This window comes from Lontra canadensis, unplaced genomic scaffold, assembly GCF_010015895.1.
Source record: "Lontra canadensis isolate GAN:19392208 unplaced genomic scaffold, GSC_riverotter_1.0 scaffold2, whole genome shotgun sequence".
Taxonomy (NCBI): Eukaryota; Metazoa; Chordata; class Mammalia; order Carnivora; family Mustelidae; genus Lontra; species Lontra canadensis.
Window position 1 is genome coordinate 34,354,361 of NW_022630996.1, and position 23,766 is coordinate 34,378,126.

General features: G+C 34.7%; 1 protein-coding gene across 5 annotated transcripts in view; it reads right to left on the minus strand.

Annotated features, from left to right (window-relative positions):
* Nucleotides 1–23,766, minus strand: part of SEPTIN7 (septin 7) — a 115,641-nt gene that overhangs the window by 82,643 nt on the left and 9,232 nt on the right. Inside the window, exon 2 of one of the 5 annotated variants that reach the window (XM_032871667.1) lies at nucleotides 14,829–14,833. The exons of 3 other annotated variants lie outside the window; for them this stretch is intronic. In XM_032871667.1, coding sequence (XP_032727558.1) covers nucleotides 14,829–14,833 — 5 coding nt within the window. Of the gene's footprint in view, nucleotides 1–247; nucleotides 282–14,828; nucleotides 14,834–23,766 lie in introns of those variants that run through there. One more of the 5 variants, XM_032871712.1, reaches the window with a different exon arrangement.

Here is a 23,766-nt window from a genome sequence, read left to right on the forward strand (position 1 = left end):
ATCTTTAAGCCAAATGTTGACAGAATAACCAAGCCAATTAAATGGAAAAGCTAATTTTAAAGACTAACTAGGATACTCATCAGAGTATAGTATTTTAAAATCAAATATATGAAAGCCTACTATGCATAAAGCTAAAAATATATATTAAATGTAAGGCTTCCTTAGCTCATATTTCATTGAACTGTACGTTAAATTTAAGTTAATTTAGACTGAAAACATCTCTGTATAAATTATCTCATATACTCACAGCTACTTTGTAAAGAACACATTTCCATCATTCCAGTGTTCCAGATTCCAACAGAACAGATCCATAGAGGAACAGTAAATGAGGAATTCCAAGAATTGTGTATGACACATTCAGTCCAAACAGGAAAGGCAAATCCATTGGAACATAGCAAAAAATAGAGGGAAAAAAAGGAAAGTTACTTACATGTAACTCAACAAATTAGAAATAATTATAAGTAAGGTGAGGACAGGCTTTATACATGCCAAATACTTTTTTTGTGGGACATAAGGCCTAAGGAATTTTAATTAATGTTCAGTAGCTCTCCTGAAGACCTCTTAACTTTTTATAAAAGCCAATTACTACTATGCCTTGTACTTAAATTTTTAAAAGAAATGGTAGAAAAGCTGTTATGGGAGTGCCTGGGTGGCTCAAATGGTTAAGCAACTGCCTTCGGCTCAGATCATGATCCTGGAGTCCTGGGATTGGGTTCCACGTCGGGCTCCATCAGGCTCCCTGCTCGGCAAGGAGTCTGCTTCTCCTTCTGACCCTCCCCCTTCTCATGCTCTCTCTCTCTCTCTCATTCTCTCTCAAATAAATAAAAATCTTAAAAAAAAAAAAGCTGTTATGTATGATGTTTCAGCAAGGTATATAAGGACAGGGTTTAAATCTCAAGGAAAAAAATGTAACTTTCATACAATTTTGCTTTGTCAATCTCTGAATTAAGACAGTCTATATAAGATAAATGCAAACGTTTTAGTTAGAAACCTTTATACAGTACTATATTTCAAGTTCTATTGATTAAAGTTCAGAATTGGAAGAAACAGACTTGTGGATACAGGAAAGGGAAGGAAGCTAAAGATAGCAAGCAACAAATGGGAAGATGAAGTTAATGTGAGCTGTGAAAACTGAAAGCAACTAACGAAGCACAGAGAAGAAAGTAGATTAACTTTGGACAAAAAGTCTGTGAAAACTGTATATTTTTATTTTATATTGACACAAATCTATGAGTTATATCACAACCTGGAACACATGATGATATTCAAATTTCAACTTCACAGAGGCCTGCACTGACCACCCTATCTAAAATTACAACTCCATTCTCCTCTGTACTTTGCTGCAGCTTTATGTTTTCCTACTTAGCACTTTTTTTTAATCATCTAACATATATTTTACTCACCATATTTACTGCACTCTCCACCCTATTCCACCTCCAACTACAATGTGAGCTCCTTCAAGGTGGAGATTAAATAAACTACATAAAATGTGGCATCAAAAAAAGAAGCCGCCATCTGGGAGAGTTGAAAAAATTTTCAGAGAGAGTATTTTAGGTTGCATATTCAAGGAACGCTCCAGACAAAAGGCGTAAGAAAAATGCCAGAGAGTATGTCCCTGTGTCTTATTCATTGCTTCATCCTTAAGTCCTAGAACAGTCTTTGACATATAGTACAATATTGGGAATGGATTAAGGAAAGGGAGGAAAGATTTCTAGGCAAAGCGCTGGGACCTAAAGTAGAGATGAACTTAGTACTTTTAGGCCAAAAAGAGGTTACGTGAATTACAATGAAGAAAGCGGTGGATCAGGCAGAAAAGTGATGAAAACGAGGTCAAGAAGGCAGGCAGAGGCCAGATCATGTGGGACCCAGCCAAAGTAAGAAATTTGGATGTTATTTTAGGCATGATGGGAAGCCACTAGAGGGTTGCACAAAGGCAAGTGACCTGACCTGATTTGTGTTTTAAAGATAGCTCTCAGGGCTAAGAGAAGAAGTGGAAATAAGAAAACTGGTAAGAAGTCTACTGCAATAGTCCAAGAAAGAAAGGGTATACTGAATTTAAACGGTGTGGTTACAAGAAGAGATAAGAAGGATTCAGAATATGTTTTGAAGGTAAAATTGCCAGGACATTGCTGACGCACTTAGATGTGACTGGTGAAGGAGAAATAGACCAAGATAACGCCTAGGTTTTTGGCTTAAACAACTCAATGGAGTGATATTTCTAAGGAAAAATAGGAACAATAAGGGGATTAAAAATTAGGCAGTGAGGGCCCAAACTGTCAAAGTCAAAAACAGCTTTGAATGTGTGATGTTTGATGTGTGCATTATACATTCAAAAAGGCCAGTAGGCAGTGAAATACGTAAGTCCAGAAACTGTAGGGCTGGTTCGTGCTGAAAACATAGATTTAGGAATCATAAGCACATAAATAGTATTAGAAGAGGGTTGGATTCTCGAGGAGAAACTAGAGATTGGGGGTGGGGGTAGCCAGAGATCTGGAGCACTCCAACACTGAGATGACAGACAGGGGGTGAGAAAGATCAGTCAGCAAGAAGGAACACCAGGAATGACTCAAGGTCACTTAACTGTGTTAAATGCCACTGAAAGGTCAAATGAAATACCAAAGACGTAACCATAAAACATAACCAAAAAGACATAAACATAAAACTAAGGAGGTTACTAGTTTGGATAAGAGCAGTTTCAGTAACATAGTGAGAAAGAAGAATGAGTAGGATGAGGATAAACAATTCTTTGCACATAAATATAACATTTTAAATAATTCTATGTTTTAAATTAAAATTTTTTAAAGATTTTATTTACTTATTTGACAGAGAGAGAGATCACAAGTAGGCAGAGGCAGGCAGAGAGAAAGGGGGAAGCAGGCTCACTGCTGAGCAGAGAGCCTGATGCGGGGCACAATCCCAGGACTCTGCGATCACGACCTGAGCTGAAGGCAGAGGCTTAACCCACTGAGCCACCCAGGCACCCCAAAATTAAATTATTTTAAAATTTAACACATTACTTATCAGCCCTCTATAATTATTTCCCAGACCATGTCCTACTCATCTCTATATTCCTAGCAAAATGCCAATACATGAGAGAGATTTTAAAAAGCTAAATGGCTAAATATATATTTTTAAGAAAATTCCTTCTAAGGAAAAAATTGAGTCCAAAGACGCCCCCCTCCCAAAAAGTCTTTGGGATTATACTAATAATATAACATTGGTTGACTAAAACATATAGACTTTTCACATTTCATAAGAATCATTCCTTATCCCAAATTCTAAAATCAACCAGAGTCTGTAATTCAGAAGACTTAACCACCCACTGATTCTTTTCCTGGGCAAATAAAATGTTCACAGTACCAGTGTGAAATATAATCTCTGAATAAGAAACATTATTTATAGATATGAGTGATATAACTGTGACACTTATAAGCATGTGAATAAAGATAAAAGTATATTCTCATGCAGGCTTCTACCAAAATACCTTAAGATCTTAAAAGTATTACTGGATTTGAAACATGAGTTACATAAGAAGAAACAGTTATCAAATCATCTTTTCTAAAGGCATATATTTACAAAATTCTTTTAGTTACTATGCCAAATTTCTATGTTAAAATTCCTATTTAAGAAAATCAAATCACAACAATTTACTGCTTGTTACTTCACTGCCTGTGGAAATATCAACTTAAATAAAATCAACTTAAAAAAATCAACTTAAATCTGGTAATTTTAGTGTTTAACTTATTTAACCTTATTTCTAGAAATCAATTACATTTGAAGAACAAGATGCTTCAAATAGGTTCTAACTGATAGATTATTGGAACCCCTAAGAACACTTCACCTTCTCTTGCCACTTGTTACGATTCCAAAGAATAAAGTTATGAAAATCTTGGCATCTGAAATCCATTATCGTTTTTAAAGGTCTGAATATTAATATGTTTTAATAAATTTTCCAAAAAAGAAAAGCAGTAATTTATTTTGAAAATGCCAAATATATACATTTCCATAACAACAACAAAATTGAGCAAGGGGAATTATAACAGAAAGGAAGCCTGACAAAAATCAGATTTTGAGGAAAATTAAAACATATCCAAGCTAAGATGTACTACAAACCTTCAACTTCTCTCATCTTTACAAAATGAGACATTCAACCCCAAATTACCTTAGTAATACCAGAATTCTGTTTCTCCCCTTAATAATTGCAATTTAAAAAAATCATGCTACGAAGATCCAAGGTTTTTATCCATAACTTTAAATTTCAAAGGCAAACATTTGGTCTTTTCTTAATTCAAGTTCAATTTGTGCCCTTTGGAATTAAAAGATACATTGTACATTGTTTTACACATGGACAAAAATAATTAAGTTTCTTCTAAAATTTAAGCAACTCTAAATACTTTTGTCTACTCCTTAGTATTCTTAAAAGCCTTACATCATATATATATATATATATATATGTATATATATATATATATATATATATAACTGTCCAGCATTCTTAGTCTTACATAACCCAATGGAAAAATTAAAGAATGCCACCATGTAAATGATTTAAATATTTTAAATATAACTGGTATAAAAATACCTAGATTTCAGATTTAATACAACAAGAACACTAAAATGTTACAAGATTTGCATTGGTATGTCCTAAATGTCGGCTTTAATGTCCCCTCACCCTGATCTTTTTGAAAAGTTCATGTCTTAGTTTGCCTGCCCCAGCTCTTCCCTTTTCACTGAGATGAGCAATTATGTACTGATGAAACCAACTTTTATCTTCTCTATTTTGGATTCCTAGTTAATGTGCTTAAAGTATTTTAATATTTAATTCTATGAATACGTGTAAGAATAAGATAACATTTAAAACATTTTTTCTTTACTCTGAACTTGGAATCTAATCTCTACTTATATAGAATTACTCCCATTCAATCAACATCGTTACTGGACCTTCACAATGTATGTACTAGCAATTAAGTACACAAAAGTTGATAAAAACAAGTTCCCTGCTTATGAAACTAAGAACCTAAGGTCAGGTAAATTAAAAGGCAATCATAACAACACAGTGATAAAATACTGTGATCTAGGCAAACATGAAGGATGGTTATAGAACAAAAAAGACAGTGGGGGTCGGGAAGAGCTTGGTCCTATTTTGAGGTCAGATCCTTCAGCTCCTGAAGGACTAGCCCACCTTAGTCTGATGAGAAATGTGCGCAGGTGCTGGAAAATATGGGTCTCAAGCAAACTAGCTGGTAACTGCAAAGGCTCAAAAGCAAAAGGAGAGCATGATTCTGTATGGGAACTACAAATTTAATACATCTCAGTTTCAAGGTCTGGGAGCTATAGCATAGGAAACTTGAACAAAAGCCAGATCATGAAGATTACTGTCAGTCACACTAAGGAACTTAGGTTAGACTTCATCTTCAAAGCTTATGGAGAACATTAAAGGACGTGAAGCATAAGAATACGCAATCACATTAATTCACATGCAGAACTGTATTCTTATTTTAGAAAATTACCACTAACAAGAATATTGAAGACGAACTATAAGAGTTCTCAGAATGACAACAATTTAAATTTCAAAGACAAACATTTGGTCTTTTCTTAATTAACTTCAAGTTCAATTTGTGCCCTTTGGAATTAAAATATACATACATTGTACATTGTATAGTACAATGTACAATACAATCCCAAAAGCTGGTGCAGTAACCCAGGGAAAAAATTAGGACTTGAACCAAGAAAGAAGTGAGGATGAAGAGAAATAGAAGCTAAAATTCTACTGTCTATATTAAGGTAGCCACTAGCTACATGCGGCTATCAAAAAGTTGAAATTTAGCTACCCTGAAATGAGATGTGCCTTAAGTGCAAAATACATGTCAGATCTTGAAAACTTAGTATGAAAAAAACTATGAAAACTATCTTAATTTTTTTTTAATTTTTTATCTTTTTAAAAAAAGATTTTATTTATTTATTTGACACAGAGAGAAAGATCACAGGTAGGCAGAGAGGTCAGACAGAGACAGAGGGGGGAAACAGGCTCCCTGATGAGCTGAGAGCCTGATATACGGCTTGATCCCAAGACCCTGAGATCATGACCTGAGCCCAGCGGAAGGCAGAGGATTAACCCACTGAGCCACCCAGGCATCCAAAAATTATCTTAATTTTTAAAGTGACTGCATGCTGAAATAAAATTTTAGTCATATTGGGTGACATATGAACTAAAGTTAACTGTACCTGTTTCTTTTTACTTTTTAAATGTGGCTATTAGAAACTCTTAAATTACATATATTACTTACAGTAATTTCTAATAGTGCTAGTTAGAAATTAATGAGATGTATTTACAGGTCTCTAACTAACCTGCAAAGTGGTAAGGCTGAGATTTCTAAATTTAGGTTTTAACAATTGGGTTACAGTGGTACCAATCATTAAAAGCAGGAATCACTTGAGTTTAAGGTATTAAGTGGACTTTAGGGAGACAACTGTCTAGTACACAGCTTGCATATGTAAAAGTTAGAAGTTCTAGAAATGTCTAGGTGAAACAGAACATTTTAAGCCAACAACACTTAAATGGTATGAAGACCGTGCATATGAATCCAAATACAGCACACGAAGTGGAACCAGGCCAGAAACAATACTAACATCCCACCACCTACACAAATCTAGAAAAAGATGAGAGATAAAAAGAATAAGGGGAAAAAAGTAGTTCCTAGAAGCAGTTCAAGGAGGTCAAATGTATAGTGGCCTTCTTCAAGAAGTGGTCAACTGTACCAAATGCTCTGGAGTGGTCACTATAAAGATACAGAAGAATCTACTTATCATTATCAGGGACCTTTGTCAGAACAGGGGAAAGAAAGAAGAAAAATGCATGGAAGTAAATAAACAGTGAGTAAGTGCCGGGAATGAGTATAAACAATTCCTTCAGAATGCTTGTTGGTGAAGAACAATAAGGTAGAACCTGGAGAGTAACAATGGGTCAAGAGAGAGTTGAAAACGAGAGAGAGAGAGAGAGAGAGAGAGAGATATGCACCCATTTAAATGCTAACAGAAAAGATCAAGTAGACAAATGGCTGAAAAAAAGGTAAATTAGGATACAGTGTTCTAAAGTGAGGGATGAGGTTTTCTCTAAAGGCAAGAGACAAAATCATGTACTCATTTTAAGGAGAGGAGAGGGAACAGTAAGAGGTAAAACATTTGAATGAACAACCACAAGAATAGCAGGAAAGACTGGGAATCCATAGGAGACAGCCAAGCAACTCTATATGCAGATTAAAGCTGAAGACCACACATCTGAATATATCCCAGAAGCCATAGGATCTTTTTGTCCAGTAGCAATCTGCAACATAAGTACAAGCCAATAGACTGTAAGAGTCATTTGAAACTGTTATTTTGCAGAAAGTGTGCAAAAAAGGTCAAGGGATCATGGGATCATGGGAGCAGACAAGTATAGTTGAAGTGATTCAGTGAACAAAAATGAAGAGGGTCAAGGATGAAAGGTAGGAAACAAGGAAATGAGATATCTAAAAATGTGAACTTGCGGTTAAAATGGGCCATACAATTAAGATTTTAGAGGTGGAACAGAAGTTCCAGATGATAATCACATGGGACCATGAAAAATTTTTTATTTATTTGACAAGAGAGACACAGTGAGAGAGGAAACACAAGCAGGGGAGTGGAAGAGGGAGAAGTAGGCTTCCCACCGAGCAGGGAGACTGATGCAGGGCTTGATCCCAGGACCCTGGGATCATGACCTGAGTCAAAGGCAGACATGACCTGAGTCAAAGGCAGACACTGATCCACCCAGGCGCCCCTACATGGGACCATTAAAATGATGGCCCAAGCACAACCCAGAAATTGGGAGGCTAAATTATTGAGTCAGTTGTACACATGGGCACTAAAAATGCCCCAGAATGATGACAGAACTTGGGGAGGAAAGGAAAACTGAATGTTTGGTGTCATCTTGAATGAATAAATAGAAACTGGCAAATTTAAAAAGGGTGAGAACATGCTGCGGTTAAACAGCATAAGCTTTAAAGAAGCAGGGCTTTTTTTAAAGAAAGAACTCTCTAGAGTCTAGATCCGCACTGCCCAATAAATATATAAAATAAATCACACATGTAATTTTAAGTATTCCACTAAACACATTAAAAAAACAGAAAAAATAATTTAATATGTCTTATTTAACCAATATATATAGAATACTATTTCAACATGCAATCAATATAAAAATTACTACGGTTCATTTCACATATTCATTGCTCTGCATCATTTTCTTTTATAGCAATATCTGAAATACAGCACACTTCATTTAGAACTAGTCACGTTTCAAGTGCTCAGGAGCCATGTGATTGGTGGCTCCCATACTAGATATAGATATAGAACATTTCAAGAATATAAAACTTTCCTTTGTGCCAAAAGATCTCCTGGAACACAAAATGAAATGAATAGTAATACCCAGTACTGGGTGAGGAAGCTGGCAAATAATCACTCTCCTACATGACTGGTGAAATATAAATTTTAACCATTTCCCTGAAGAGCAATCTGGTCTTGCAGATCAAAAAGTGAGTTTTCATGTTTCCAGACTCAACACATTCCACTTCTACACATTTATAATTTTGAGAATATATTTAAGATTTAGTTATAAGAACATCTAACAAAACACAGTAACAGTGAAAGACTGTAAAAACCAAGTTCCAAAAACAAGCGAAAGAAACAATGTATCATGCTATTCCTGTTTGTAAAAATACCATGCATTATAAGCTTGAGAAGAATAAGCATGACAGATAACATTATATCAAGTGGAAAAACTGTTACTCGACAGTTGACACAGTATTATGTACCTTTAAACATTGTCTTGTGTGCACAATGCAAGACAATTCAAAGGATACAGACTAGAGTGACAATTAAGAAAATGACAAGGTAAAGATATCAGAAAATTCTATCCTTTAAAAGCAATAAGAAGGGGCATCTGGGTGGCTCAGTCTGTTAAATGGCTGCCTTCGGCTCAGGTCATGATCCCAGGGTCTTGGGATCGAGCCCTGAATCAGGCTCCCTGCTCAGTGGGGAGTCTGCTTCTCCCTCTCCCACTCCCCTGCTTGTGTTCCCTCTCTCACTCTCTCTCTCTCTCTCTCTGTCAAATAAATAAGTAAAATCTTTAAAAATAAATAAATAAAAGCAATAAGAAAACTCAAAGTCAACTTCTTCCGAACTCTAGAAATTAACAAAAGGTTTGTAGCAATCCACAGAGCGCTTACTCAAAATAAGGGGGCTGAATCTAGGTACCTTGCCTATTCTCATCTCCCCTCTCAGCTCCACAGTAGTCTTGAAAACCAACAGCACACAATTATGGCAAAAATCAGCATCTTGACAGCAAGTGGGAGAAGGCAGAACAGGCTCTTTTAAAGCCCCATTCCCAGAGAACTATCATTATTTGGCCTGTCTGGTGTTTGGTATGGCGTCTAGAAGACTCCATAAATAACAACAAAGATAACCAGAGATTTCAGTGACAACACAATGGCGAAGAAAGCAGAATTTACAGAAAGTCACCAAACAACAAAGAGCATTAAGAAACCCTGGGAGGAGATCTGACCAGAGTTGCCATGTTGTATTATTTAAAAGGTCCAGTTTTCAAGCATTATGAAACATGCAAAAACACAAGACATAACATCCCATATATGGTGGGGGGAGGGGATCAATAGAGACTATCTCCTAAGAACACCCAGATATTAAGCAAAGGCATATTTATCTTAAATATGGTCAAAGAACTAAGGGAAACTATGTCTAAAAAACTGAAGGGACGTATGAGAATAACATTCACCAGAGACTATCAATAAGGACACATTAAGTATTAAAAAGAACTAAATAAAAATTCTCAAGTTGGAAAGTACAACTGAAATGAAACTTCAATAGAGGCTCAACAATATATCTGAGCTAGCAGAAGAAGCAACAAATCTGAAGACAGATCAAAAATCACATTAACCAGTCTAAAGGAAAAATACAAAAAAGAATAAAGAAAAAAATGAACAAAACCAGAGACTATGGAAGGAAAATAACCATACCAACATATACATAATCCCTCAAGCTGAAGGAAAAAGGGAGTGAAGGAAAGAGAAAGAAAGGAAAAGCAGGGAAGAAGGGGCAAAAACTATGTTTGAAGAAATAATGGGGGAAAAAATTACAAAATTTGAAGAAAAACTTTTTTCTACACATCAAAAGCTCAGCAAACTCCACAAACAGGATAAAATCAAAGAGATCCACAATTAGAAATATCAAAATCAAACTGTCAAAAACCAGAGACAAAGAATCATGAGAGAGTCAAGTGACCATTACAGAGGACTCTCCATAAGTATGAATGAAATCCCATCAGAAACTAGAGACCAGAAAGTAGAGGGATAACATAGTCAAGATGTTAAAACATAAAAACTGTCAGCGAAGAGTTCAGTATCTACTAAAAGGTATCTTTTAAAAATAAAGGAGAACTTAACACATTCACCAATAAACAAAAACTGAGAGAACTCAAAATCAGATCTGCCCTATGAAAAATACTATAAAGAATCCTTCAAACTGAAATGGGAGGATCTTACATAGTACCTCTAAGAAATGTGTATCACCGGTAAATGTAACAAGTAAATATAAAAGATAGCATAATTTGTTTGCAACTCTTTTCTTTTTTACCTATTTAAGGAACAACTTCATGAAGCAATAATTATAAAATTGCCTTGATGGGTCTATAATGTACAAAGATGTAATTTGTATGACACTAATAGCACAAAGGAAGTAAGAGGACATGAAACTATATAAAAGCAGAATTACTGTACTCTACTGAAACTAAATAGGTAATAAGCCAGAATATAATGCTATAAAATCAGATATTAACTGTAATCCCAAGGTCAATGCCCCTGCTAGACACACACACACTCTCAAAAGAACATAGCAAAAAAAAAGGGGGGGGGGTTAAGATGGTACATTAAAAACATCAATTTAACAAGAAAAAAATAATTCAGAAAGAGAAAAAAAGGAAAAAATAAACAGAACCAGAGATGCTGATAAAAGATATTTAGAAAAAAAGCAAAATGACAGGTGAAAATCTTACCTTTCAGTACTCACAGAGGATTAAATATTCAATAAAGGCAAATATTGGCTGAATAGATTAAAGACCATGATTCAATTATATGGTACCCACAAGAAACACCTTTTAGAATCACAGACACAACTACCTTGAAGTAAAACGATTTCAAAAATGAAAAGAGAGCTGGAGTGGCTACAACACAAACATTAAGACAAAATTCTTACCACTGACAAGGATACTTAATACTGATTAAAATATCAATTTATCAAGAAGCATAACAATTATAAACATATATGCCTCTAAAAACAAAACCCCAAAATACACAAAGCAAAGACTGACAGAATGAAAGGGAGAAATAAGACAATTCAACAATAATAGCCTGACCTCAATACCTTTCAAAAATGGGTTAAACAACTACAAAGAAGATAAATAAGGAAACAGAAAACCTGAACATAGCAACTAGACTTAACATATGTAGAACATTGCATCTGAAATCAGCAAAATGACATTCTTCTCAAGTGCACATGAAATGTTCTCCAGGAGAGACCATACATTAGACATCTTAGTCACAATTTTAAAGGGCTAAGATCAGCTACTGTGGATATTAATCATCTACAAAAGAAATGAAATTATAAATAACAAAAAGAAACTTGAGGGGCACTTGGGTGGCTCAGTGGGTTGAGCCTCTACCATCCACAGGCATCATCACACTCTCTGCACAGCAGGGAGCCTGCTTTTCCCCCCTCCCTTCTGCCTGCCTCTCTGCCTACTTGTGATCTCTTTCTCTGTCAAATAAATAAATAAAATCTTAAAAAAAAAAAAAAAGGGAAACTTGAAAATTTGACATCTGTGGAAGTTACACTCTGACCAATGGGAAAAGAAGAAATCACAAAGGAGACTATAAAATTTGAGATTAATAATAATACTAATTTTTAAAAAGCACAACATATCAAAACTTACTAAATGCAGCTAATTCAGGGCTTAGAGGAAAAGTTATAGCTGTAAATACCTATGCTAAAGAGAGAAGATCTCAAATCAACTACCAAACCCTTACCTCAAGAAACTAAAAAAAGAGCAAACGATGCAAACCAAACAAAAATAAAGACTAGAGCAGAAGTAAAATATATTTCAAACATAATACAGAAAATGAACCAAACCATAAGTTGGCTCATTGAAAAGAAGTAAATGTGACAAACCTTAGCAAAGACTAATCAAGAAAAAAACCGAAAACTCTCAATAATGAAATTTAGAATGAAAGAGGGCAACTCACTACTAACTTTACAGAAACAAAAAAGATTATAAAGAAACTTTTGAATAAGTGTATGCCAAAAAAGTGGATAACCTCGAGAAATGAAAAAATTCCTACAAAGACACAAACTACCCTAAACTGGCTCAAGAAGAAAAAATCTTAAGTCCTATAAGAAACAAAGAAATTACAGGGGTGCCTGGGTGGCACAGTCAGTTAGGCGTCTGCCATCAGCTCAGGTCATGATCCCAGAGTCCCAGGATCAAGACCTGCATCAGGCTCCCTGCTCAGCAGGGAGTCTGCTTCTCCTTCTGCCCCTTACTCCTCTCTCTCTCTCTCTCAAATAAAATCTTTTTTAAAATAAAAATAAAAATAAATAAATTCATTAGTAACCAAAAACCTTCCCCCAAAGAAAGCCAAGTCCAAATGTTTCCACTAGTGAATTCTATCAAATGTTTAAAGACTGCCCAATCCTTTACAAAGTAATCCAAGAAACAGAAGAGGACAGAAGAGGTAAAACATTGCCCCGTTTTACCCTGATACCAAATCAGACAAACACATCAAAAAACAACAGACAAATGCCCTTTACATACATGCAAAAACCATCAACAAAATACTGGCAAAACAAAACCAGCAATAAAAAAAAAAAAGCATACACCATAACCAGTGGAATTCATCTACTGATTGGTTCTACATATGAAAATTAACCAATGTAATATACCGTATTAACTAACCAACAACAACAAAAACACATGATCAGGTGCCTTTGCCTTGGTGGCTCAGCTGATAAAGCGACTGCCTTCGGCTCATGTCATCATCCTGGAACACCAGGATGGAGTCCCACATCAGGCTCCCTGCTCAGTAGAGAGTCTGCTTCTCCCTCTGACCCTCCCTCCATCATGCTCTCTCTCTCTTAAATAAATAAAATCTTAAAAAAAGAAAAAAAAAACACATGATCATCTCCAATAGACACAGAAAAAGCACTTGACCAAAAATCCAACACTCTTTCAAGATAAACACACTTAACAAGGCATAAAAAGGGAACTTCCTCAAGCTCATAGAGTGTATCTAAGAAAAACCCAGAGCTAACATCATACTGAGTGGTGAAAGACTAAATGCTTTCACTTTTCAGGAACAAGACAATGATGTCTAGTGCCATTTCTACTCAACACTGTTCTCAAGGTTCAAGCCAAGGTACTCAGCAAGAAAAAGATATAAAAGGCAACCAAACCGGAAAGAAGTAAAACTATCTCTATTCACAGATAACATGATCTTATAAATAAAATACCTTAGTGAATCCACTAAAACACACACCCACACAACACAAACTAATAGTTGTAGGAAACAAGATCAACAAAAACTTACTATATTTCTATATGCAAGCAAGAAGCAACAGAAAATGAAACTAAAAAAAAATCATTTGTAATACCATAAAAAAATACTTAAGAATAAACCTAATAAAAGAGCAAATACTGTACACTGAATACTATGAAACACTGGTCAAAAAACCTAAAGATTAAGCAAATGAAAGCTATTCTGCATTCATAGATTAGAAGACAATTTTGTTCAGATGGCAAAACTCCCCAAATTGATACAGAAAGCCATGTGTATCAAGGTCCCAGTTGGCTTCTTTGCAAAAACTAACAATAATCTCTAAGTCATGTGGAAATTCAAGAGACAAATACCCAAACAATCTTGAAACCATACAAAGCTAGAGGAGTCACACTTCCTAGTCTCAAAACTCATTTACAAAGTTATAGTCCTCAAAACAGTGTAGTACAACCATGAGGAGAGATGTACAAATCAATGGTGGAAATACACCCTTACATTTTATGGTCAACTATTCTACAAGGTTGCCAAGACAACTTAATAGAAAAGTTTTTTTTTCAATAAAAGATGCTAGGACTATTGGATATTTATATACAAAAGAAAGAAAATGGGTACCCACCTCACAGAATGTACAAAAGTAAATTCAAAATGGATTAAAGACCTAAATATTTATAAGATCTAGATCTATAAAACTCTTAGAAGGAAACAATGGTAAATCTTCATGATCTTGAATTAGGAATGGCTTCTTGAATATGACACCAAAAATAACAGCAATAAAAAAAGGTAAACTGGACTTGATCAAAATTTAAGAAGTGCTTCAGAGAATACTGTCAAGAAAGTGAAGACAACCCAAGGAATGGCAGAAAACATTTGTAAATCATCTATCCAGTCTATTCTGGACTTATATCCAGAACATGTAAGGAATTCTTACAACTAAATAAAAAGGCAAATAACCTGATTAAAAATTGAGTAAAGCACTCAAACAGACATTCTTCCAAAGAAGATTTATAGAAGTTGCCAGTAAACACACAAGAAGATGCTTAACATCATTAGTCATTAGAGAAATATAAAATAAAACCACAACGACAGCACCTCATAGCTACTAAGATAATTTAAAAAGACAAACAATGTCAAGTGTAGACTGATGTGAAGAAACCGAAACCCTCATACATTGCTGGTGGGAATGTAATATACCACAGCTACTTTGGCAAAGAGTCTGATAGTTCTTCAGAAAATTAACATACAGTTATCCTTTGATCCAGCAATTCCACTCCTAGGTATACATCCAAGAAAACCAAAAGCATAAGTCCACACAAAAACTTGTACTTAAATGTGTACAACAGCATTTTTCACAATAGCCAAAAAGTAGAAAGAACACAAACAGCCACCAACAGGTGAATGGATAAACAAAATGTAGTGTTATCAAAATAATGAAATATTGTTCAACAATAAAAAGGAACAAAGTACTAATATATACTATAACATGGATGCATCTTGAAAAGCGAAAGAAGCTAGTCATAAAATATCAAATACTGTATGATTCCACTTATATGAAATGCTCACAACAGGCAAATCTATAGAGATGAAAAACAGATTAGTGGTTGCCAAGACCTACGAAGCAGAGGGAGCAGAGCAACAGTAGACAGGGTTTCCTTCTGAGCTGATGAAAATATCCTAAAACTAAAAACTGGGATGGCTCTATGAATATAACAAAAACAACAGAACTGTACAATTTAAAGGGGCAAATTCTATGGCGCATGTGAATTACATCTCAAAAAGCTGTTATAAAAGCAGGTATGTAGTATCTACAATACATTACCTTTCACATATAGCTTGAGTATTTCCTTTCTTACACATACATCATTTGTGTAAAAAGACAGGAAGACACTAAACCAGAAACTATTGACATTGGTTACCCACAAAGATGGGTGGAAAAGTGACAAGAAGGGGGATGGAGAATAGAGTAAGAGATCAAAGCTGGGATGGATACTTCTGGACATACTGTTTTATAGCGCTGACTGTTGACACCATAGTAATGTTTCACATATCCCAATAAAAAATAACCCAAATCAGCCAAGATGTGAAAAGAGTTCAAAAGGGACTTGAAACAATTAACAAATGAAACAAACTGTATTTCAAGTGAATAACATAACTCCACTGAACATGGTAAGGAAGAAAGACCACAATTAACTTTGGAAAACAGTATTTTGACTGGATAGTTTAAAAACAAAAAAAAAGTATACACAAATACTACTCTAGTAAGTATATCTGTAACAGCAATCCCAAAACTACAGTTATATATATACCAGAATTAGCAAATATGTAATAAATTGTGGATGAGAGCCAGGTTGTTCACTGTTGGAGAAGGGAATCACAAGTACAGGGAAAAAAGAGGCTAGACTGAACCTAGTGTTAGTGTAGGGTTTCTGGAACCTGAAGACAAACTATCAGATTCGCTCAGAACTATAAAAGAATTGGTTTATCAGTATGAATTCATGGTTTTTAGTATACATATACATACAAATATGGATGTATAAATATATATAAATATACAATTTCCTAGATCTATCTGCTCCAAACACCTAGAAGCAATGACACCCTAATAGTGATGAATACTTCCAGTCCTCAAATCTTGGTTTCTAAATACTATTCTCAAATAAAAGAAACTTGGTACTCTTTGGAAAAATGATTGATTCCAGGACTTAGGCAGGAAAAATACAAGATGAACCAGAAAGAAAGAAAGTGCTCCCAAAAACTGATAAGGCATGTTGAAAGGATGAATGGGAGCCAAATTGAAAGAGCCCCCAATGGTCACATCCAGGACAATGAGCAACACAACTGATAAAGTTAATTTTATATGCCCATACCAATATAAATAAATAACTGAATAAATGAACATGAGACACAATAGCTCTTTCTTACAAAAGAATTTTTTTTTAAGATTTTATTTATTTGACAGAGATCACAAGTAGGCAGAGAAGCAGACAGAGAGAAAGGGGGAAGCAGGCTCCTCACTGAGCAGAGAGCCCAATGCGGGATTCGATCCCAGGACCCCGGGACCATGACCCAAGCAGAAGGCAGAGGCTTTAACCCACTGAGCCACGGAGGCGCCCCTTACAAAAGAATTCTAATTTAAAAATGTAGATAACAGAAACAGAAAATCATATTAAAGCTAATAGCACAGTAGTAGTAACTGTGACAGGCAAAAATTGACAATGGACAAAAAGTACAATGAGAAATACATTATTTGAATAGTTCAACAAAGGACTAGTCTCTAAAATATGCAACTCAGTAAGACAAACAGCCCAACTTCAAAATGGACAAGACTTCCAAAAACCTATGGATTACAAATAAGCACATGACCCTCAAAATTATGAGTCAGTAGGAAAATGCAAATTATAATCACAATGAAGTATTTCCAATTTTACTAGAGTGACCAAAATTAATAAGTGACCATCCCAAGTGTTGCTGAGTATTTAAAGCAACTGTTCTTATGTACTACTGATAGGAATATAAAATGTTACAACTAAGGTGGTAAACAGTTTGGCAATTTCTTTAAAAGTTAAGCACAGATCTACCAATGACTTAGCCTAAGTATTTACCCAAAAGAATTGTAATCATGTGCCACCATCAATATAGCTTTTTTAAAAGTTACAAAGAAAAAAAGCCAAAAAGAAAATATATCCAAATTTCAACATAGGTTGTATTTTGCTAATGGGACTTAGAAGTAACTTGGTTTTATACTACCTTCTATTTTCCAAGTTATTACTGAAGAACTTAAAGCATTTCCATTAAAACAAAAAACTAAAGGATCACATAGATAGAAAAGGAAGTAATGTTGACCACAAGACAGTATGCATTTTTATTTTTTATAGGTAAGTCAAATGTTTTTTTTTTTATTTTCCATTTCTGACAAGTTTATTAGAATGCAAAGGAAGAAATTATAGGAAATAATTCTTGCAAGTTTTCAATCATGATGTGAACTTGAGCAAGGCAGAGAAACAAAGTCTGGAATACTAATAAAATAAGGTGGATTAATAGCTGATTAGAAGTATGTCAACTCAGCATAATTATACACCACAAGGATCCATCCTTAATTAAGCCCAGATAACATTATTCTACCCCTGGATGAAATCATAATGCTAACAGTTGTTAGCATTATGATATGCATATGATAAAAACTGAAAAAGATACCAAATACTTTATATGACACACTCAAAATCCAAATGAAGTATAATATGACAATATGTGTATACAAACCATGTCCTTTTTCACCACCCTGAACTGAAATCTAAAGACAAAGCCTCAGATTAGTTCAGAACTATAAAATGGGACTGCAAAAATAAGAAGTCAGTGGTGGAACACTTTTCACCTCTCAATCAACAAGCTCCTCTTAAAAAAAAAAAAAAAAAATGTGCTGAAGAAGCAAGATAAAACAGCAGCTCAGGAGAAAAACGTAGAAAATCTTAATTGACATGCTCCATAAGTCAGTAAGAAATTAAAAGTCACCCTAAAAGGTAGTTTAACTCATTAACAGTTTATACAGCAAGTACAAGACAAAGATAGATTTATTCTGATCTATAATTTTAAGATCAAAAGATATACAGTTCCTGGTGTCAGCAGGGATATGTACCAAATGGAGACAGTTCAGAGGGGAGTAACAACAATGGTTGGAGGGATATAAGCCCCTGTCATAAAGAAAATGTAAAGACTAAAAGTCTCTACAATAAAGACTCAGAGAAAGTTGTGTTCAGACTATTAAGTAGTAATATTAAAAAGAGAAGTTAGACTTATTTTTTTAGTCTCGAGGAGTAAATGAGAACGTCTGAATACAAATATAAAAGACAGACTTCAGATATATATACAAATAGGAAAAAAACAATTAATGGTCTCAGCAATTCAAAGATGAAATGTGCTTCCTCCGAAGGCAGTGAGTTTCTAACACAGGCTAAATAAGCTCCATCCATTAGAAATACAACACAAGCCACATATGCAATTTTAAATTTTCCAGTAGCCACATTTAAAAAAAGAAAAGGAAAAAAGTAAAATTAATTGTAATAATATTTTCTTTAACTCAGTATACTCAAAACACATTTCAACATACAATCAATACAAAAATAAGACACTTTATACTCTTTTTTTCAAAGTAAGTCTTTTCAAAATCCTCTGTGTATTTTACCTTTATATCAAATCTCAATTCAGATTAGACACATTTTAAGTGCTCAGCAGCCATGTATATTCATGGCTACAAAATTGGACAGGGCAGTGTAAGACAGCCACTTGACAGGTATGCTGCAGAGCAAATTAGAGCACTTTCTGCATAATTAGATAAGCAACTTGATACATCTTCCAATCCTAAGATCTTGTAAAAATATCAAAAGAATAACAGAAGTATCAAGAACATAATCAAAATTTTCATAGGATTAACTTTACTCCATTTTAATCAGTCACTACTGTGCTTTGTACACTCATGACAGACGTACACACACACACACACACAAACTCTGTATTTTACTAGAATTCACTCTGAACACAACACAGCAATTTCATTAAAGAATTCAAATTATTTCAGTATCTCTCTCCCAAACTAGCTTCTTAAAAGACATCAAAGACATTTCTCCTCAGAATATCAAATGCCATGACTCACAAAATGTTTAACTGATACTCATCCTAGTATTGCCTACCTAATGAAAAGAAATCAATAAAAATATTATCCATTTTATAAAAATTTTTCTATAGCTTATCTACATTACAAACCATATAGGAAAATAGAAAATCGATTCATCTTATGGATTCTATTGTGTTAGTATGTTGAAGCTCTAAAGAGGATGTGACTGTATTTGAAGATAAGGCATTTAAAGAAGTAATTGAGGTTAAAGGAGGAGGTCCTTACAGCAGAGCCTCAATCACATCCAACCGCTGCCCTTAAAAAAAGAGGAAGAGACACGTAAGGCATCTCACTCTCTCTCCATGAACAAAGGAAATGCCATGTGTGAGGACACACTAAGAAGGCAGCTGTCTACAAGCCAGGAAGAACTTTCACAAGACACCAAACCTGATCACACCCTGACCTTGGACTTCAAGCCTCCAGAACTGTGAGAAAATAAAAGTCTGTTGTTTGAGCCACCCAATCTGTGATATTCACCCAATCTGTGGTATGACAGCCCCAGCAGAGTAATATAGTTTCTAAGAAAGTACTTTCTAAAAATTGTATTGTAGGGGTGCCTAGGTGGCTCAGTTAGTTGACCATCAGACTCCTGATTTCAGCTCAGGTTATGATCTCCGGTTCGTGGAATCAAGCCCTGAGGCTGCTGGCTCCATGCTCAGTGGAGAGTCTGCTTGAGATTCTCTCTCTCCCTTTCCCCTGCCCCAACTGTGCTCTCTCAAATAAACCTTTAAAAAAATTGTACTGCAAACCAAATTATACTACTGTTGAAATTATTCATAAATTATGATAAATATATCTGTATGTTTAAAAATTTACTCTAAAACCAAAGATTTTAAGTCTGCTTTAGTGAGCTACTGAAGTAACCAAATATGATATCTCAAAACTACAAATTCTAACTTTAACCCATAACCAAAGCCTTCAACTTACATTTCATTATAAAAAGAATTCTATTCAAGATCAGTACTATATATACAATAAAGCTAGAGAGCGGCAGGGAGCTCAAAAAAGCATGCCACACATGACAATACTGCAAATATTACCCCAACAACAAAATAATATTAAACATGAACAATAACGGATAATACATAAAAAGTTGACTGTGCTATTACCTACTAAAAGCGTATCTTCTAGGAGTTCAAGAAAAGGGAAGGATCATCAAAGACTCATAACTGGGAAAAAATTCCCTGAATGAGTAGTTTTTAGCTGGGCCTTCCTTAATGGATGGATGGGACTTCAAGGTAGCTAAGAACAGCATAAGGAGAGGCAAAAACACGAAGAGTATGACTCCACCTGGGTAGAAGAAAAAAGTCCAACCAAGGAAATCTCAAAATGACTGCCTAAATTTTTAATGACAGAACACATAAGAGAGTAATAAAGCATTATAAATACAGCAAGAAATCTGAATTCCAATACCTGCTGTAACTTAGAAATACACTCTGGTGGGTAAATTAATCTTTCTGAGCCTTAGACCAGGATAAATCTTTGCGAGATTGTTGCGAGGTATATATGAAATATTTGGCACTTCACATACAATGAGTATAATAAATGATAGTCATTGAAGTGGTTGTGCAATAGATGACAGCTATTATTAAGGACTCTGGACTTTTATCTTACAGATAAGTGATTCCCAAACTCAGCTGTAATCTGAAACATCTGGGGAGCTTGATAAAAACAGATACCTGGGCCACAGCCTAGAAGTAGGGGATAAGAATCATGCTTTTAATTTGTTACATGGAATCCACTAATGACTAACTATACTTAGAACACCCATCCTTCAATTAAAAAACAATAGACTCTCCCAGCCCTACCCAAACACTTTCAACAAAGATTTCAATTAAAGGTTTTTCCATCAAGCATAAACCTGTTTTCTTAACTCGCTTAGTCCTGGCCAGCACTACTGTTGATGTGCATTTATCTCATATAACATGTTGTATTTGCATGTTTGTGGTATTGTTTCTGCATTTCCTCCACGCTGACCAAATATTTAATTTTTAGGAAGTTAGGGGCTGCAACCTTTCAACATGTCTAAAATTATTCCAAAATTTGAAAAAAAAAACCACATCTGTGTAATTATCATTTTAACAGCACAGCACCATGGTCAAACAAAAATTTAAGTATTTTTCATGGGTCCACTTGCCAGTTAAGTCATTCCAGTTATCTTTCTAACTCACAGCTGAATTAAGCATCTCATAAAGTAACTCTTAGTCATACTGGATTATATCAACTTTAATATTCTAACACAAATCCCAAAACAGGACTGACTACAGTTCTATCTAGGATCACTAATTTCATCCCTTCTTGCGAAGTTCTCATGTCTCCAAACTTAACACTAGACAAATACTCAATTTACCCTTCTCAGCAACAAGAAAACTAACAGACTACAAGGTGTCCTTTGAGAAGTTAAGGTCTTTGCAAATTATACAGTGACTATATAAAGAACTTTTGCAGTTCTTTTCTATTTGCACATTATTTTAAATACCTATGGAACAGGAATCACTTCCACATAAATTTCTTTCCTTTCCACTCAGCATATCAATTCTACAGAATATTGCTGGGAACCAGAAATGGAAATCTAACTTAATGCTTAACAGACAGCAGACCTTCAATAAAGAAATGAACTAAGAAATAAAAACTGAGCAACTAAAACACAGAGATTTGTAATAGTAAACTAGATAGCTACAGACTTCAAGGAAAGAAGGCAGGTACATCCATGAGAGATATATGTGAAAAGCTATACATTGTTAAAAAAACAAAAACTACTCACATATTGCATTACTTAATAGCCCCCTAACTCAGAGCATAAAATCAAATGTTCCTGAAGGTGACATTCACAAGTTCAGTATATTCCACTGAAAGTGGGGGAAGCTAATCAGTTTATACATAACAAATACCTCTCTCCAATAATGTTAGAAATGTAAATGAAAACAAGTTTAAGGGACTGAACTAACAAGGAAAATAACAGGAAGGCAGAAGAGGTCTATTTAAAGATATTCTTAGGGCACCTGGGTGCCTCAGTGGGTTAAAGCCTCTGCCTTCAGCTCAGGTCATGGTCCCAGGGTCCTGGGATCCAGCCCCACAGGGGGCTCTCTGCTCAGCGGGGAGCCTGCTTCCCTTCCTCTCTCTCTGCCTGCCTCTCTGCCTACTTGTGATCTCTGTCTGTCAAATCAATAAAAATCTTTAAAGATATTCTTTAAAGTAATGCTTACAATTCTAAAATACTGAAACTACAGAAATCTCAAAATAACAAAATAGCTGCACAAATCAGGATATCAACATTGGAACACTATATACATATTAAAATAACCTGCATATATTAATATACCAAAATACTGTATCAAATAATATACCAAAAACTATATTAAATATTAAGTGAATAATATCCTGGTTTTGTATAAAATTTAAGAGTTTACAGAGTACTTTTATTCATATTACCTCATAATATATAATTCACACCAGAGGTTATCAACTCTGGTTGCTGATCAAAATTATCTAAAATACTTAAAATGCAAATTTCTGAGCCCCACCTCATACCTTGTGAACTAAGCTTCCAAAGATGTTAAGCACTGGAAGTGTTTTCAATGTCTGACCAGGGTTAAGAACCACTAATCACTAATATACCACTAATTAAAACCATGAAAAAATATACATAATTAAGAAAGAACAAAAATTAACCACCAGCAATTGAAATAATTTAATGGCTTTTTCCCTCCTGGTTAATTTGTTCAAATTCATCATAAAATCAACTAAGCCTCTCTATTAAAACTTCTTAAAATTAAAAATGGTTCATTCATTACTAAAAAAAATTTCTTTGTATAGATCACCTCACATCCCAGAATGCTACATGTAACAAATTTTTACAATGCTACATGTATTACCCTGGTTACTTTAATAATAGCATAAACAGAAAGCACTAAGATAACATTACTATGAAGATTCTGCCTCCTCTTACACAAATAATGATCTCACACAAAGTATTTACAGTATTCTCTGAAATTAACAATACATACCAGAATCTTCCCCATAAAGAAAAAAACTCTAATTACAATCTGTATAGAACAATTTGAACATTAAGGATACAAAATGTTACTCATGTAAAGAAACACTAGTGTGCCCCTTAATGTGAAAGAGCTAATGCTATGAAATCTATCAGTAGAAAGTTTAAATAAGTAAACATGTTAGTAGTACTTAAGAAATTGGTGACCTCAGTCTGTCTGACTTTGAAGGACACTGACGTTTCACAGAAATCATTTTATTCCAATTTCCTTCAACTCTGCTCATCAAACCACAAATACCAAGTCTTAAAAAAAAATAGTATCAAAAGGAGCGCCTGGGTGGCTCAGTTGGTTAATCATCTAACTATTCCACTCAGGTCATGATATCAGGGTTTTAAGATCCAGTCCTGCAATAGTTCTCCACAGGCAGTGGAGACTGTTTAAGATTCTCTCTCTCCCTTTACCACCGTCCCTC